Genomic DNA, 19,244 nt, shown 5'->3' with positions numbered 1-19,244 from the left:
ACCAATATGGTTAGTGAGGTAACTTAAGCCACACGTAGAAATTTATATACGGGCATCAGTATCTCCAATGGCCAAACCTTCTAAATTCTTTTCCTGAGCATAGTTATGAATGATGACTCTACTGCACCAAAAAAAAAAAAAAAAAATCTATAGCCACTTGAAAGGTTTTGTCCGGATGAGGAGACATATGTAAACTTTTGGCAGAATAGATTTTTATTAAACTATATATGTAAGAAAAAGACTACAAAACCGCTGACTGGGCTATTTTGTTCTATTACATAAAATTTTTTATCTAAATAAACCATACATTATTAATAGATATTATATATAATTTTTTATTTTTTTAATTTTGTTAGCTACGAGCTGTCGCTGTGAAAAAAAAAAATCATGACCCGCATAAAAAAAACCCTCCATGGAATATTCTGGAAGATCGGGGCTCCTTTTGACCTTCGCCGTACCTTCTCAAGGATTGCGACCTCATGCCTTCGCCGTACCTTCTCAAGAATAGAAAATAATAGAACCTAATTACGATATTTTTGGAATCTAGTTAATTACGATGACCTGACAGAATTGGGAAGATCACGGCGACGACGAGACGATGAAAGGTGGGGGAAGAGTTCCTTATCAGGACGGCTTTCCATTGTTGTGACAAAATAATCGGTGGAGCCTTAAGGCCAGAGCTCTTCCCCTCTCTCTCTCTCTCTCTAATTGAGGTCGCTTGCTTTGGAGTTGGGAGGAGAGCGAGAGATGGGGGAAAGTGGGGAGGGGAAGGTGCGAGAGCCGCTGCTGGGGGCGACGCGGAGGTGGAACTCGGTGAACTCGATGCGGGGGGCGTTCGTGGCGAGTTTGCCGGAGAAGGTCCGGGCCGCCGTCGACCCGGAGAATCCCTTCCACGTCGACGTCTCCAGAACCAAAGGCATCGATGAAGGTATAATTTTATTCTACCTTTTTTTCCCCATCTTTTCTGCTTTGATTCTGCTGATAGTCGTAGGAATCTGACTCTTGAGGAATCTGCTGATACCTCAATTCCTGCAGCGCGTTGAGATTCGTGCGTTCCCCTGTTACGATTTGGCTGTTACTGATTCTCTTTTTTTTTATCGCTTTTCTTCTTCTTTTTTTTGTTTTGTTTTTGTTTTGCTCTTCTCTATTTTTTAAAAAAATAGGTTTATGAGTATAATTTTGCTTTTTGTATTCTCTAATTATTTGTTCTTTTTTTTTTGTCGGTTATCTGTCCAGCTGTAAGGAATTTGTAGATTCTCTCACTGCGAGGTATTTGGGATTTTTTTTTTGTTGGGTTTTTTGGTAGATTAAAAAATTGGCGGAGTTGCAAGAATTGTTGAACTGAAGGATGTAGGCTTTGTATCAATCTTAGTATGTTTTTATTGGTGGTCTGTAAAATATCTTTTTCGTTTTGAAATCTCTGTTTGCAAAACTTATATCATATTTTGGTTTGTTGGTAAATGACTATTTTTCTAGCATTCTGTTTTCCAGTTTCCTGACAATGATTAGTGTGGTTTGGATTGCGAAGATACCAAACTTTGTGTCATAGAGCAGAGAATTTTTTGCTTCCTTGGTGGGTATTCGAATGAAAATCTCCATGTTGCTCTCTATGTCGGATGTTAAATTTTTTTCTTGGGGAGGAATTGACATCTGTTTCAGCTATAGAATTACTGCTGGCATGCTTATCTATTGAGTTAGAAACCTGAGGTCCCACGGATTAGTTTTACTTTGCTTCTCTCTGTTACCACAGTTTAGTCATTGTTGCCGAGGTTTCTTTCCGTCATTTTCGTAGTGAAAGCTTATGGGTTGAGTCATCTTTTGCCAAAACAAAATAAAGGCCAAATGCAATCCAAAACATTTATGGTTAGTATGAGAACCATAATCACAAGCTCTACTGCAACTATGCAGGGTTGGCTTTATGAATCTTGATTTGCTGTTGGTACCTTTAAGGGGTTAGAGTTACCTCAGGCCTCTGCACCTCATACCAGCAATGTGATAATTGTCATCAGTTTTGTAATCAATGTTCATTATATGTGCTTGTAATACGAAATCATATATTTACTCTAGTGTGTAACAGTTTGTTAGATATACGAGTAAGATCTTAGATCATTGTTGAACAGATGCCAGTTCACATTGTTAAACTTTTGACCGCTTGAATCACCTATTAAATTCTTTTTATCTTTCTTAGGGGTAAAAGAGTACTATGAAAGACAATTTGCTACTCTGAGATCTTTTGAGGAGGTTGACTCCATATGCATGCCCAATGGAGTTGATGATGATCAAGAAGCTATAGAGAGGAAAGAGCAGGAACAGAATGAATTTGCAATGCGGATCTCGAATTATGCTAATAGTGTTCTCTTGGCATTGAAGGTAATGGTTCCTAAAGTTGATTGACTGCCCTATAATTGAAAAAGAAAGATGGAAATGGATTTCCATTCTCAAATATGTGATGATTTTTGCTTCCTAATTCAATTTAGGTGATTCCAAGTATGTTGCTGATTTAAATCTTTTTATAACTTGCAGATTTATGCTACTATAAGAAGTGGATCTATTGCGATTGCTGCATCAACACTTGATTCCTTGTTGGATCTCATGGCAGGTGGCATTCTCTGGTTTACACATTTGTCGATGAAGAACATAAACATCTACAAATACCCTATTGGCAAGTTGCGTATGCAGCCAGTTGGCATCATCATATTTGCTGCAGTAATGGCTACTCTAGGTATTCCTTTGTTCTTCCATCTGGTTTTTATAATGATGTATGGACCTTACATCCATATGTCAGATTACAGAATCAAGTTGTGAGTGAAAATTGCTACATTATTGAAAGAGGATATGATTTTGAAATTGTGGGGCAGTCTCGAACATACTATCTTTAGGCATTAAGGCAGATCTACTCATTGAGGCATTTTCCTGGTTAGATGGTTGCTGTTGCTTTAATGGATTTTTATTTAAGGTCATATCTGTGAACTCTATCTTAGTTTTGGCCTAGTTCTTTTGTTCTTTATTTCTCATTCTTCCAAGGTTCATCCTGTTTTTAAGATGGTATGCCCTGTATGTTTATGCTATCCTCATAAACATATTTCTACTTTAAAATAGTCTCCTTAGTAAGTTTTAGAGTTCAGATAAAAAAGAGCCCTTCAGAAGTTTGCAGTGACAATTACTGATTGCATATGGAATAATAATATATAATGACCTTGGGAAAAATCAATATTTCTGCAACATTGCATTCACGAAAATTGTATTATAGATGGTTGGTCCTCAATAAATGCATAGTATGCATCTCAGCATTCCACATGCCTCTTTTTTCACCTTTAGTTTTCTTTTCCCTATGAAAAAAGAAGCAATTCATCGAATCATTGCATCATTATGATATATCATTTTTTAAAAAGAAAAGAAATAGTTCAACATGGGTTGCTTAAAAATGAGAAATCTGTGTGAAGAAATCTTATTTTTCTTGCACTGAAAACCAACTAAGGTTTGAGCCATATAATTCCTAAAAAGAGCCATTGAAGCCTCTCAAAGGTGATTATGTTAAAATGCTTATCCTAAATATCAGAGAAAACCCCATGGTTTTTGTGGATCTACCACGCAACATGCATTGCCTTGGTTTAAGATGAGTTGAATGGAACAATTTGTTTCGGTTGAAATCTAACTGGTATTTATGCATCCTATTTCATTCATAAAAGATGTTAACTTACTAGTGTCCAAAATATTTTATTAGAAAAGATTCCTTGTTTCAAAATCTGTCCTACACGAAAGAGTTGCTAAACACTAACACAATGCAACCTATGACATCTAGTGAGTCTGAAACAAAAGGGTGATGGTTTTGATGAATCAAACCAAGGAATGAGAAACTATAATAGATGAACCAAAATTATGTTGTTTTGAGAAAAAGGTTAAACACAATGCTCAAAAACATGTAAGCCAAGCTAAATTCCAAGGACTGCATTGCTATAAGGCCCTGTACTGTCCGGTTTCCATCAATCCTATACTAAATAGCATGTATGGTACCAAACAGGCATTGGTAGAGGGTATCTCTAGCAAGATCTACTGTGTCGGTATCGGGCACCGTACCGGTTGTACTGGAGAGGGCCCTCCCGCGGCCTCCGCCGGCGTCCTTCGCCGCTTCTTCTCCCTTCCCCGCTCGCTCTCTTTCTTTTCTTTTTCTCCAACTCCGGCAGCGAACCGTTTTCAAAGCCGAAACCGTACCAGTAAGCCACCAGTACGGCTTGGAACGGGCGGAACCGTCCGGTTCGGGATGGTTCTGCATTCCATGATCCCTAGTACACCTACAAACCTTGCATGACCCTCTATTGGCTCATACTGACCCTTACAACTCCTAGTAAATCAACATGAGTTCAAGCTTGTCTGCAAAGAAAAAACCTTGTTGCTGGAGTTGTTTTGTCTGAGTATTGGTTGCAACTGTGGTTTGCTGTACTAATTGGTACCAATGTGTATTGGCCATAACGTATCATACCGGCACCAAACTGATATAAGATACGAGAGGCATATTGAGTGTTGGTACGCAGAATCACTTTCTATGCCGGGTGTACCAACAATAATAGGATCATATCGATATGGGATGTGGTAATAGTGAACTTTGGTTGCAACTGAAGCAAGCCCTACAATCTTTCAAACCATCAAGTTGATGATGCATCCACCTAGAACCTGAATATAATGTATAATCAGCAATTATTCTAATGCTTTAGCAGGAATAAGTTTTATTTCCATGTTTGGAATTTGTACATGTAATCTAGCTAGAGGAAAAACCCTAAGATTTGTAATCCTCTCATGGTAATTCCAATCCCTTGAACAAGCTGGCCTACACACAAAGGCAATTTATGTACATGCACGTACAACATCATGCTCATAAATACCTACATGATTGATGTTATACAAGAATTTTTTTCTTGACTAAAATGATGAACAACCTTGAAATCAACAAGGTAAATTGATTGTTTCGTTTGCAGATAGTCTCTAAATGTCGCAGACAGTATGTTTTCCCTTGACCTTAAGCACAATATGGATCCTGACATGATGATTCCCTGGCTGACAATGGCTATCTTTGAGACCAAAGCGACATTAAATAACTAAACTGGTATTCTTGTCTTGTCAGGCTTTCAGGTTCTAGTTCAAGCCCTTGAACAATTGATAGCTGATGAGCCTCCAGAAAAGATGTCCTCGACACAACTCATTTGGTTATATGCAATCATGCTGACTGCTACTGTGGTAAAGCTTGCGCTATGGCTTTATTGTAGAAGCTCGGGAGACAAGATTGTTCGAGCCTATGCTAAGGTACTCTAGTAAAATTTAAGTTGAAACATTTTTTATTTTTGTCCAATGGTTTTCGTGGGTCAATTAAATCATTTCATGCTAAAAAATTGAATACATTCATGACATACAGGATCATTATTTTGATGTTGTAACCAATGTTGTGGGCTTGGCTGCTGCTGTTCTTGGTGATAAATTTTATTGGTGGATTGATCCTGCTGGGGCCATCATTCTTGCAGTGTATACAATATCAAATTGGTCTACAACTGTCTGGGAAAATGCAGGTTTCTTTCCTAACTCTTTTCACTAACTGATATAAAACTTTCAATCAAAGTTTTAAATAGTGGTACCAAACCTTGTATCATTTTACATAGAGAGTGCGACACCGGTATGCTACCGGTACTAGCAATATGTATTGAACCTGACAATTTCCAAAAAATTAAAAAAAAACCATTGGTACCGACTGGTATAGCTGATATGGTACTGCAGATACCCATTGGTGTGGCTGATACATACCAGTGCAGCTGTTTCCTGTCCCGGCACCCAACTGGTGCCGATTTTGTGCCAGTACAATACGATACTGGTTGTACCATCTCGTTCTGGCAGTTTTGAAGCCTTGCTTTCAACTTCATGCTGTATACGATGGATTCCCTCAGAAACTGAAATCATTATTGAGAAACATTGCCCTCTTGTTACCAAGTCTCTTCTCTCAACATTGGCAATATATTAAACTTCTCGGAGGGAGTGAATTTTCCAAAATATGCCTGCTATCTAGAAGAAATCAGTTCAATGAATGAGCTTTTGATGGATGATAATTTTGGTAGCATAAACAAAAAAAGGTGTGAAAGAGGTAAAGAAGGAAAAGTGAAAAAGAGAAGAAGAGATAAGGTGCACTAATGGATGTGCATGGTTTGCCTTACGAGGTTGTGTCACATCTTTTATAAATAAAAAAAGACTAGGACAATCAGTTATCTACTAAACTTACAAGAATGCAGCTAAGCTTGGTTGTGTCCATTGACACTGTTTACATCATATGTATTGCCTTGAATCTACTAGGTAAGGACCAAATAGTAAATAATACTAATGACCTGACAGACAAACAGCATAAATCTTTACATAGACACTAGATGAACTTAGCAAAATTTCAGTTAAAAAAAAAATCTTATAAACTTCATTGAAAAATTTTAGAAAAAAAAAGGATAATATATTGATAAGATAAGTACTTTTTTTTGAAAAAAAATATCATGCACTAAACCTTCTTTTCTCTCAGCATGATAGATCAGGACTCTTTGGAGATGCTTTACTCTCCATTCCTGCTTTCTTTTTCTTATGCCCATATATAAAAGTGGGAAGGGAATATTTCCTTCCTGATACTCTCATCCTCCTCCAAGCATTTGGTCTGCCTGGATGTTGAATTTTATTTTATTTTTCAGACAACTGCTATGGCAACTCACAGAAAAAAAAAACACTCAACTGTCTTGCATCATTTACTGTGCTTCATTAGGTGGCGCAGTTCACAGTATCAATTCAAGGGAGCAGTGAGGATACAACGCACTTGCTAAGTGACCTTTTGAGTTACTAATTTTTTCCCTATTTTGTTCTCCATAATGTTTTATATAATGGTATTATAATTATTATAACAGCTATTATAACAGTTTTGGCTGCCTATGATCATATTATCTACATAAGATAATGGGTAAAAAAAATGATAACTATTATAATACATTATTTGCCGTTACAATGGTCCATTATAATATAAATAATAGTCATTATTTTCACTTGTACCCTTCTCTAATAGAAATTATTTTTTTCAAAATTCAAATTGTTGACATTAAATTTTTCTCCTGAATTGATGGTAGGGTCTAAGAAATAATGTTCTTTATTCAATGGAAAGTGAAGGGAAGGATAACATTGTTGTTTTTATGCTATTGCTTGTTATTTTCTATTACAGTGTCATGATAATGATGGTTGTAATAATTACTATTACATACTAAAAGTTTGAATTGCTACTTTTTAAAGCAAATAATAGCCATTATACCGAAAGCGGTACCGGGCTTGTACCAGCTAAACCCAGCCGAAGCCGGGGAAGAAGAAGAAAAGGAGAGAGCGAGTAGGGGAGGGAGGAGAGGCCTCCGCTGCCCGCAGAAGGCCGTGGGGGGGCCGGCGGAGGCCGAGGGGTTCGAAACAGGGGACGTAGCTGTGGCCTCGGCCTCCGCCGCGCCCCCACAGCTCCCCCCCCTCCGGGGCCTGCAGAGGCCTCTCCTTCCTCCCTCCCTCCCCCGCTCGCTCTCTCCTTTTCTTCTTCCCCGGCTTCGGCTGGGTTTGGCATCTACAGACCCTGTACCAGTTTCCACGGCTGAACCGTACCGGTCAGGGCCCAGACCGATACGGTACATACTGAACCGGTCGGTATGGGCCGGTTCAGCATACCATAGTTATAACAATATAGATTCAAAATTTTCACATTAAATTTCTCTCTAGAATTGATTGTAGGGTCCAAAAAATAATAATTTTTATTCAACGAGAAGTAAAGAAAAAATTATGTTGTTATTTTACTGCTATTGCATATCTTTCTCTGTTATTGCGTATCATTTTCCGTTATAATATCAATATAACTGCTGTTATTGTAATTGTTATTGCATACTAAAAGTTTGAACTTTGAAGTGCTGCTTTTTAAGGAAATTATGGCTATTATAATTGTTATAACAATCAACTGTATCACTTTGGTGTGTGTGTGTTGTTGTGGTGGGGGGGGGGGCATTCCATTATGATAGTGTAATGTGTTATTTAAAAACTTGGATCTCTACTCCATGCAAAATACCATGTGAAGACTTTTATTTTCCAAAATTTCTTGTAGATCAATAATAAACTAATATCAAGAATTAGTGACATCACAAATAAATTGGATTTCCACCTCTTCTTAGTGTATCTTTCTTGGGTCTTCACAATAGATGTCAAGCAATGCTCTTTTTTTTCTAATATAATTTTTGTAATATGCTTTAATAGGTACTAAAATAATATATTTCGTTGTAGTCCTATTATTATAATAGTCTTTGTTAATCCATGATATAATAACCATACTTTACTTTGTAAAATGTATATTTTTAGAAATAGCACTAAGATTCGAGTTTAAGTGATATATTTTTATAATGGGATGAATAATATTAAATAATGACTGTTATGCAATGATAGGAGATAATCAAATATTGTTATTATAAGAATGTGTCATAGAGGTATGATACAAAATGAGCCTCTGAAATATGTATCTCAATTGTAACATTTGTTGTTCTAAATTATGCTTAGGAGAGGTTAGACATCAATTGTTAGGCCAACATGGTTATTGTTGATATACGTAGCATCACAACATTGGAGTGTATATTTGTATCAAGAAATTCAAACTTACTGCTATGTGATTTAGCTGACTTTTCTATACCTATGACTAATAAATGGGCAAAATTTTGATAGAGTTGTAGAAAGAGAGAAACAAGTTGTTTACATCAATATTGTTGTTCTTGTCATCGTCATCTTTCTATTTTGCTTTTTTCCTATTTTTCTTTCCATGCATTATACAAATAGTATACATAAATTATATAATTTTATAGTTAATATTATCTTCGTATATAATTTTATTTGTATAAATAGAAATATTATATTTCATGAATGTTATTAGGTTAGTGGTTGTATTTAACATCATTATTATTGTTGTAACACATATATAGCAGTTGCTGTAAACGTTTTTTTGAGGCGTGCTCGAAGCTTTGATAAAAAATATTGTATAGAACCATGATATGCTCCACATGTACTTCTTGTGATGCGTGTAGTATCAAAAATATCATGATTGTTAGATAAATATTAAATCTACAATAGCTCATCATAACATAAATTAATATCATGAAATATTTATACAAAAATATATATTGTAGAATTTATATTAGTACTTTTTTTTTCTTATGATATTTCTTACTTTATCTAACTTACAAATTACACGTGCAATGCATGTGCCAATTTGCGTAGTTTCACTAAAACAACCACAAATTTGTGTTTATGTTTTTATGTTATGATTAAATTCTTTAGAAACCTAATGTATATTTGGCTTCTCCCTTCTTGATGTGAAAGATTGTCTTTGGTTTATGATGATGCCTTTATGATCTTGATCCAAGATTGCATTCAAAGTAGAATATCCAAAAGACGGAGGTGATGGCAGGAGGGAAAAAAAATGATCTCATATTGATGGTTCCATTGACCTAAGAGTTCATCATTGTGGTTTAAGAAATTGAAAGATGACTTGTAGGCTATCAATTGAAAAATTTTGGTACCAATAAGGACTTTTTGATCATGGGACTGCCAATAGAGGTCTTAGATTGTTTTTCAAGACATTTTCATAGGTGGATTTTCAAGTCAAAGAATATCTAATGTTGAATAGCCACATAGTGAAGTCCATAAAATGGAATCTTTAGGAGAAAGAAGTTAGATAGTTTTCTTCTTTCTTTTTACATTATTCTTTTGAATGAGCTTGAGTGACATTAGGACTGTTTGTAGGAAATTTAGGTTTTCTCCAATCATGAGAAGGTTGTAACAACACAAGACTTCTCCCAAAAAAGTTAGTTAGAAGGTATTATTTGGGTTCATTGGCTCGGTATAAATACTTAAGATCTGCCCAACGTATAGCCGATGTAGGATTAAATACACGCCCACATGAGTTCTCATATACTCCTTCCATTTAAGTCCTGTCATTCTCGTTAGGTTAAAGGTCTAAATCCATTCAAATATAATCATAAGTACCACAAATCTAATCACAAACACTAGGATTACCCTATGGTCAACCCAAATGGGCTCATGCTATGGAGTCCCTTAGCCTACATGGGTCATGGGCTGGGTACGCTCTGATATCATTACTGTCACGCCCTAAACGTGCCACTTGGACTAGCACATGACACGACCATACATTCCACAAGGCATAACTCTACAAAATATGGAAGGCCTGCTAGATTAATAAAATTTCCCAATAATTCATCATTTTCAAAAAAAAATAGTTTCAATATTAAGTAGTAAAAAGAGCAATCCAAATACTTTTTTTCATCTAGTGGTATCAGAGATATTTATTTTCCTTCTACATCTCTTGAGCATCCTATGGCTTTGAAAAGAAAAATAAGAAATGACATGAGCTAACAACTCAGCAAGAATAACCATGCGCACGCATACAACATAAATAGATTAACAATTGTCAATAACTTTATAGCAATTATGACAATTGGAATGATATGAAACTAATATCATCATGAAATGTGGCTCGTGCGGACGTATATTTAATCTGCTATGCACTGGGAAGATTTTGGATAACCATACAGAGTCAAGAAACTCAAATAACATCTTCTTGGTAACTTTTGTGGATAAGATTTTGGATTGTTACAAATGATATCAGAGCAGACCTAGCCCATGTGAACTGGAGGACACTGTAACACAAGCCTATTTAGGTTGATCACATGTTGATTGCGGTGTTTGTGATTAGATTTGTAGTATTTATGATTGGATTTGAATGGATTTGGACCTGTAGCCTAGGAGGATGCTAGGGCTTAAAAGGGGAGAGTATATGTGGATTCGTGCCGACGTGTGTTTAATCCCACATCAACTATGCACTAGGTAGATCTTGGGTACTTATACAAGATCAAGGAACCTAAATAATATATTCTTGGCTAGCCTTTTTGGGTGAGGTCTTGGGTTATTACAAAGATGTTGGAATATTTAGAATTTTTTAATACTAGGAATAGTATGAGAAGGTTTTTTATATGTGTGTGTATATGTAGATAGAGAGAGAGAGAGAGAGTTAGGCTAGAATGCTTTTGGGTGCAATTGGTCCTAAATCCTTCCCTGTGAAAATCAGTGATGAACACTATTGGTCATAATGTATGCCATATAAAATGCTGAGGCACTAAAATCATTTGTTTTGCAGGTCGAAGCAAGAACAAATGAATGCTAACAATATAGCTAGCGAGCAAAAGTACATCATAAAGTATATAATTTGCAAATCCCAACCATTATTCTTGTTTTAAACACTTTAAAACATATATTGATCAAATTTCGGATGCCTTTCTTATTTCCGGAAGAGCACTTTGATATTTAATGGTGCTGTTCTGAAGTAATCTTGGGTCAAAACCTTCGCAAGGGGCTAACTTCTGCCCAATTTAGTGACATTGTGGAGTTTACCATCCTACCATTCCTTTCGTCTCTGTTAGGTTTGAAAGTTTTACACCAGAGAGTTGTTTGCTTTTTAGGCAATTTTAGGGGTACCTTTATGTGAAGATCTTAAAGGACAAGCTGTATCGCATTTATTTGTGGCCTCCATTTTCAATCATATCATGATCCATTAGAATTTCAGAATATTGTATGGTCCATCAGAGATAGTATAGTTTTTTTTTTGTTGACTATGATTGCTTATTACGAATTTATGTATTACTTTTTTTAAAAGTTGTTGTGCTCCTTATGGTATCAAGTTAAAAGGAAGATTCATGTTATGTTATATGATTAGCAGAAATGAGGAGATCTCTTTTTTTTTTTATTTGCCTGACATAATGCCAGTTTTATGATAGCTATTAACCTTCACTCAGTATTCAAGATCTATAATTGAAATTTTTCACATTTTCTCATCTATTAAGCGTTTCTTTGACTGTGGTAGTATTGTGCTTGTTTGAGCAGTTTCACTGGTGGGTCAATCAGCTCCTCCTGAAATGTTGCAGAAATTGACTTATCTTGTTATTAGGCATAATCCTGAAATTAAGCGTGTTGACACAGTGCGAGCTTACACCTTTGGAGTACTTTACTTCGTGGAGGTTAGTATTATGTTATGAAAATTGTTTGATGACAGTTTTTTTTTCTGTGTAGAGATGCCATTTTCTTTTTCTCCATTTGTTAATTGTTCAAGAGAGATTGTTCATCTGCAATATATAGGTTTTCCATTCAAAGAACCTCCCACAAAATATATTGCAGCAATTTGCAGATTATGTGATTAAACTGTAAATCACTACCCATTGAACTTTCAGTCCTCTCTCTGTGCACAATACCCTGCTAGATAATAAATATATCTAATTGTTGCAATACTTTTGATTTCTTCTAAACATGCACTTATAAAAGAATAATCATGCTGCAATCATTGATCACGCTATATTGACTTCTGCCACATATCATTGAATTCAAAAAAATACACACCTAAATTATTTGACAAATTTACAAAGTTGTTCAGGGATAGTTAGTGTACAAAGAAACGGTTGCTAAGTAATTGCACAGGAAGATCCAACCATGCAATATCTGTGGGTAACCTGCATTAGTTGTATGTTCAATGATTGTTAATTTATGAGTGTCTATAAGAGTTTAAGATAAATTTACTGTTTTAGATCTGTCGCACCAAGGAATACGGGGATGGGCAATCATATCTAGTAGAATTGAAATTGGGAGGTTTGCTGCAAAATATGCTTGTGGGGTAGCACGTCTTTGGGACTTGACAGAGTTTTACTGCTTCTGTCAAGTCTATGTTGTGGTAATAAGCTTGAAAAATGAGAGGTCCAAGCATTCAATATGAACGTCCAAGAAATGAGAATAATGATGCAAATGAGGTGTAGACATAGGATCGAGAAGAATAGAAATGAGATTTTTCATGCATTACCAGAGTTTCATTAACAGAGCATAAGGAGATGAAAAATGGACAGGATGGCACAGGAATGTGCAGTGAAAATGTGGTTCTAAAGGGGAGTGGCCCTAACTGTGTAGGAAAGTAGGAGAGAGCACAAAATAGAAGGTACAAACATGGTTAAAAACATGCTGGAAAAAGATATGCTTGACGAAGAATCTATCTTTCTATAGGAATAAAAGATAAATAATGGACATATTGGATTAGGTTACCAAATTTGGATATGGTAACATGAATTTATCTCGATGCTAAGTTCATTGTAGCCCCATGTTACCTAGGTAAACAAACCTTTTGAGGGTTATTGCTAAGGACTATTGTGTCGGTACCAGGCTCTGGACCGGTTACCCGACGGCACGGGTTGGTACGGCTTTGTGCCGTGCCATGTCGGGCCTGTACCGATATAGTAGAAAAGTTGGCAGAGAGGGAGAACGGGAGAAAAGAAAAGAGAGAGAGAAGGTAAAGGCCGAGGGGGGTTGGCGGAGAGCTAGCGGAGGGCTCGGAAGCCACCGTGCGGATGAGGCGGAGGACGGGGAGCCGCCGCACGGAGGAGGCGGAAGAGGGGCTCCACCTTTGGTCCCTTGTTTCATTCGAAACAGGGGCCCGGAAGGCGCCCCTTTTATTTTTGAAATTTTTAAGTGAAAGTCGACAAACCAGTTGCCAACTTCATTTGATTTAGCAATGGGTTTGCCGACTTTCACTTAATTTTTTTCAAAACAGGGGCCCCTTCGAACCCCTATTTCGAATAAAACAAAGGACCGGAGCCCCTCCGCGGCGGCTCCCCAGCCTCCGCCTCCTTCACCTCCTCCGCGGCAGCTCCCCAGCCTCCGCCTCCTCCGTGCGGCGGCTCCCCGGCCTCCACATTCCTTTCTCTTCGTTCCTCTCCCTCCCTCCCCTGCTCTCTCTCTCTTTCCTCTTTTTTCTTCTCCCCCTCCGTCGCCGGTTCTCGTTTTCATTGCCGGAACCGTCCCGGTGTACCGGCTCAGGACGCCCCAATCCGGGTGGCTCGGGATGCCCCAAACTGGGTGGCTCGGGATGGTTCCGCCGACCATGGTTGTTGCACTCATATATTGCTCCTCGAGAGTTTTAGTACCTGACACACTGAAAATGGACAATGTATGAGAAAATTTATAGCCCCTAGAAGCTGCAGTTTATAGTCGAGTTCGGGATGTGGTGGATCTTACTCCAAAATTCCATTCTGAAGTGGCTAGAGTGGTGTACAATGGATCTGGAGATCCTCTTGGATCAGCATACTGCCATACCTCTTTTGAATATTGGAATAGTTATATATGTCTGATTGCAGAGTAACGAGAGATTTTAGCATTATCAAATTTTTTAAAGACTAATAGAAAAGGATTTTTGTAGAAGTATTCTGGATTTTTAGTAAATAGTGAGTCAAAAACTATGGTGCTAAAAAAGCAAATATGGCTGCATTAAATCCACAAGAAGAAAATGCTTCTATATTGAGCTGAGGATCGTGCAATTTGCTTCATTGGTGTCTGGCATTTCCATGTATGGTATTTTTTTCAGCGTATGATGGTGCTTTATTGGTTTCAACCACCATGACAAGCATATGTCCTTGCTTCTTTTGCTTTGTTATGGCTATCTTCAATTTGATATAAAATGAAGTAATTTCATCTTGTCCCTCTTATCATTTTCGTATATCGGTCCAAAGTAATGAACCCAAATTCAATTTTTGATACAGGTTGATATCGAACTACCGGAGAATCTGCCTCTGAAAGAGGCACATACCATTGGGGAATCACTGCAGATAAAGATTGAGGAACTTCCAGAAGTTGAACGGGCATTTGTGCATCTTGATTTTGAATGCGATCATAAGCCAGAACATTCAATTCTTAGCAGAATCCCCAACAGTGACCCTTGATCTCCATGGATGGGTTCCACCCAATTATAAAATTTTGTTTTGTATTCTTATTGTTTTATCAAGCTGCCGATATATCCAAGATGATTGTATAAGATAACGATGCAGATGATTGCTAGCTAATATCTTCGATTGCAACTAATGCCTATGGTTGGTCAGTGCACCAAATTACTTTGGGTGTCACATATCAGTATTCTAGAAGAAATATGATCACAAAGTTTTGAACCGAGGAGTATGCAAACATGGGAGGATTTATATTTAGTATTATCATAAGCATGTTCATAGCGTAGTTTAAAATGTCTAGCTGTTGATGTATTTTCAGGAGCTATGGATTTGTATCACTGGAGTAATTGGTGAAAGAATCCCAAATAAAAATATTTGCAGGGAAGCACTTTGGTTCTGGTGAACATTCTGTTTGTCATGTGCCCTCAAAACAATTGTTTTATGCTGTAGATTAGCAACAAAACAGATACAGATGATCAAGCATGTCCGCGGCATGTGTCGGAGGAAAAGAACTGATCAGCTAATCATGTTGCAAAAGGGTCCCTCTAGAATTTGGTTGGGCTTGCTCCCATACTAGTTCTTTGAAAGAAAAAATCCCTCAGGATTTTCCCTTATAAATAAGGCGAAACATGCTTTGATGTTTTCTTAAAATAACCACTAAGTTCTGATTTCTTTAGTCATCAGACTGATTGAATATCAACTTTGGTAAATACTGGTGGGATGCATGCGAAAAGCATATTGATTCATATAGATTATAAGTTACATATTCCAATGAAGGACAAAGAATTTCTAATATGTTTGTGGCATGATCATATGTGATAAATTGCATTTTCTTAGTCTCCTAATGTTTTTCTTTTTAATAGGTTGAAAAATAGATGGTAGCCCTTCAGGAGCTACTAAATCTTCGTTATGTTCATAGAACAAAGTTAGCAACTAATGATGGATATGCGCTTGAAGAACATATATGTTCCAATCCAACAATTTTTGAATCTACACTATATTCAAAAAGGCAAATATTAAATATCAATAAGAGTGATGATGCCATGTTATTCCCATGCTTGGCTTGAAAGAAATACGTACATCACAACTTTCTTTTGCATTTTTAAATAAAAAATAAGAAATTAATAAGAAATGAGAAGTGTGTTTATTCTAACTTAATCCCATCTACATCCGATATACAGGCTTCATTCTGCTATATTTCTATGCCTCTTCTAGTTTAATTTTGTTAATCTTTCATGCTACTCTTTCTTGTAAGAATTCAACTATTTGTATGGTACCTTATTCTGGTGTTTTAGCTCAAAATAGTTATCCAAGACTTTTATTTTAGTTCTTCCAGCTTACAATGTTGGAAACATTCATAGATTATCTACTAACATTGCATATCAATGTATTCTTTTTTGTTTTCTTGGTAATATCCTCAAGGCTGATATATTCCCTAATCACTTAGTTGCATATTTTGTTCAACCAGTTGAAATTATAGCTATTTTAGCAGCAATTCACTTGTTCTTTAAATGGTTGCAAAGCACATATCCAATAAATAGATACAAATATGTATGAATATATGACTTAGAGTCTTGGGAAAAAAATAAATGATATTGCGTTACTGGGAAAAAAAAAAGGATGACAGGGTGGTGGGAGTCGCACTAGATGTATGTACTTTGTCAGTCCAGCTCTCGTGTTTGTTTTGAGGAATGATTCTATAATCCGATTTAATATAAAATATAGGTGGTTTACATTATGTAACGGTTAGATAGCCTGAAAACCACTTCTACCACAAGCTTATCTCATGTTTTTTTTATCATGACATGTCAACAATGTCTCAATGAGGTTTTGATACAAGGATATGTTGAATTTTAACCAAGAATAGTAGTCTTCATGAAGTCTACAATCGAGAACTCTGATCAATAATAGCTTATATATTTTTCAAGTTCTTGCTTTAATCAATTATGCATTATAAATTGTATTCTTCATACAAATTTAATGACATCATAGTCTTCATTATATTGCAAAAACAAATCTTTGTGAGCAAAGTTTTACTATAGAAAAGTCCGAATTATGGCTAAATCTCTGAAGTTAGCATGAACCAACCAAAGAAAGAATAGATGAAAGGGATATTTCATACTTCTGATCCCAATTATCTTCCACCCAAATGCAATAGCCTCACACTACCATTAGAACTGTCAAAACTATTTTATGTTTAATGCAGTCACAAAATGATCCCCAATTCGCATTGTATGCCATATTAGAGAGATAATGCTAACCAATACATAATATGAAAAGTATATAAAAGGAACCACTGACTTAATTTCTGAATATTTTTGGGTTTATCAATTTGATGTGCCTATCCCCTATAGATGCTAACCTAGAATTGTGAGGGTGATCCATGGAAACTGTTTTTTATTATACGATTGGTCTTATTTCTTTATATTATGGTTTGGATATACAAATTCACATTTTGAGTTAACTATGAATTAATTTTTTTAAAAAAATAAAAAGTAATGATGGTATGAGCACAATTGAGAAGTACTTTAAAAGGCTTGAAAACAAACCACCGTGCCAAATCAATTGCATAGTAAATCTTTTACTATTACCCTCGGATTAGGACGAGGATTATCAACGTCAACTATCAAGACGGCCAAATAAGTTCGCTCCAACCTTTTATTGTTACCCTAGTCCAATTTTGTTAGGGCGACCTACTAGATGATGGAGATAACAAATTTTGTTGAGCTTGATGGAGTTTGATGAAGCTAAAAAATTCAGTATCATGCTTAGATTGTTTGTTATTTAATCAAGCCTAGATCCAAACAAAGCTAAAATTTCTAGTCTAATTTCTATTCAAACTGCTGTAATCAAGGTAAGACCATTTCAAGCTTGAATCAAGCTCAATTCAAACTTTTAACAATGATCCATTAGAAGCTAATAATCAAACTAGTGAGCAATACTTAATTAGATCCAAAAAATAATTATAAAAGAACCCTATTGACATAAAATCATCAAGCTATATTGAATCGATTTTTTTTGAAAAAAAAATAAGGTAGATTGAATTTCAAGCCTTAGACCGGATCGCAACTTGGCTCAAAAAATTCTGAACCAAGTGAAGCTGGTTGCATCAATTGACAACTCTATCCGTGAGCCACACGATCACCTCTATCGGACGTCCGTGATATACGTCGAAACATAGAGGGCAAATATGTCAATTCGAAAGCCCAATTAGGGTTTCTTCTCTCGTCCCAATCTCGATATAAGCGCCCCAAGACCTCCATCCGAACCGCAGCATCTCCGTCGTTTCCCTTCTCTCGCCGCGCATGCTTTTTCCCCAAACCCAGTTCTGCTTTTGGCCTTAGAGATCCATCCTTCTTCTTCTACCGGGCCAGTGATTTGAGATCATTGTCCGTACCATCTGAGATCCATCTCTCTGATGCAAATCTCTACCTCTAACATCTGAGGCCCCTTCTCTTCTCTTTGCTCTTTTAAATCTCTTTCTTCTGTTATATTTTTTCTTTTTTTTTATGTTTTTTATTCTATGTTTTGGTTTATGGTTCAATTAGCAGTGATGAGCATATAAAGATACCATCAAACGCTGAAGAATTAAGAAAAGCTTTGTTGATAACTTCCATTTAGTCTCTGAGCTATTTCTCTTATTTGTCTAAATTTTTTAATCTTTCTATTTCATGGAAAATTGTTTGCTTTTATTTTTTTTTGTCTTTGATTTGATATTTGATTTTTTCACTAGAAAATATAAGGGAATAAGGAAGCAAGGCAATAAATTAGAGTCTCTGATACGCTTATTTTCCATAGCGTATTCAGCGCTTTACGTTGCCGAGATGGAGTCCGGGCTGAGATTCTGGCATTTGCCATCTATCTATGTGGCATATGCATTCAGATGTCCGGACATTTTTTGTATTTATTTTATAACTGTTGTGATTTCGGCCAAAGTTTTTTGAATTTTGAACTAGGATTGATCGTTTCTTACAAGTGAGAAGGGATCATTATTTTAGATTTAGAGGACGGTAATTTCTTGTATTAATTGCTTACAATATTTTTCTTGTTTGGTATTTATAAAAATCGGTAGCAAAGAAAGGTTTATTTCATTCAAACTTATTTGATTTTGAATTAGAATGATTGTGTGTTTTACAAGAGATAAGCAAGAATGGTTTTAGATCTGAAATATTGTTCTTCAACATCCAAGCGTTATTTTTATTGGCTGATTGCAATGTTTTTTTTCTTGTTTGGTGGATATAACAATTGCTAGGTAATAACATCTCATTTATATTTTATGAAGCGAGGTACCGTTTTGATTGATCAGACTACAAAATATTTTTAGTTTGCCTTTCAAATATAATGTGATTTTGATTGATTTTGTTACGGTGTGTTCTGTGTAACTTAAATCATCCCTGTTTTTTTTTT

At 36.1% G+C, this 19,244-nt stretch overlaps 1 protein-coding gene and 2 non-coding genes across 3 annotated transcripts; all 3 read left to right on the top strand.

Moving 5' to 3' along the window:
• Positions 1 to 529: 529 nt before the first annotated feature.
• Positions 530 to 15,241, top strand: LOC103708630 (metal tolerance protein 4-like). Its single transcript, XM_008793650.4, has 7 exons — positions 530 to 928; positions 2,189 to 2,370; positions 2,524 to 2,722; positions 5,120 to 5,298; positions 5,408 to 5,558; positions 11,968 to 12,101; positions 14,658 to 15,241. Exons 1-7 carry the CDS (start codon positions 748 to 750, stop codon positions 14,835 to 14,837), a joined length of 1,206 nt encoding a protein of 401 aa, XP_008791872.3. The 5' UTR covers positions 530 to 747; the 3' UTR covers positions 14,838 to 15,241.
• A 2,964-nt stretch (positions 15,242 to 18,205) lies between these two features.
• Positions 18,206 to 18,287, top strand: LOC113462828 (small nucleolar RNA snoR117). The gene has a single exon (XR_003385990.1). It is a non-coding gene; the product is annotated as a small nucleolar RNA snoR117 (small nucleolar RNA).
• Positions 18,288 to 18,382: 95 nt separating this feature from the next.
• LOC113462827 (small nucleolar RNA snoR116) lies at positions 18,383 to 18,469 on the top strand. Its single transcript, XR_003385989.3, has one exon. It is a non-coding gene; the product is annotated as a small nucleolar RNA snoR116 (small nucleolar RNA).
• The last annotated feature ends 775 nt before the right edge of the window (positions 18,470 to 19,244 follow it).

This window comes from Phoenix dactylifera, chromosome 5 (genome assembly GCF_051530095.1).
Source record: "Phoenix dactylifera cultivar Ajwa chromosome 5, Ajwa_hap1_PhDact_Kaust_v1.1, whole genome shotgun sequence".
Classification (NCBI taxonomy): Eukaryota; Viridiplantae; Streptophyta; class Magnoliopsida; order Arecales; family Arecaceae; genus Phoenix; species Phoenix dactylifera.
This window is presented reverse-complemented; position numbering and strand designations above follow the sequence as displayed.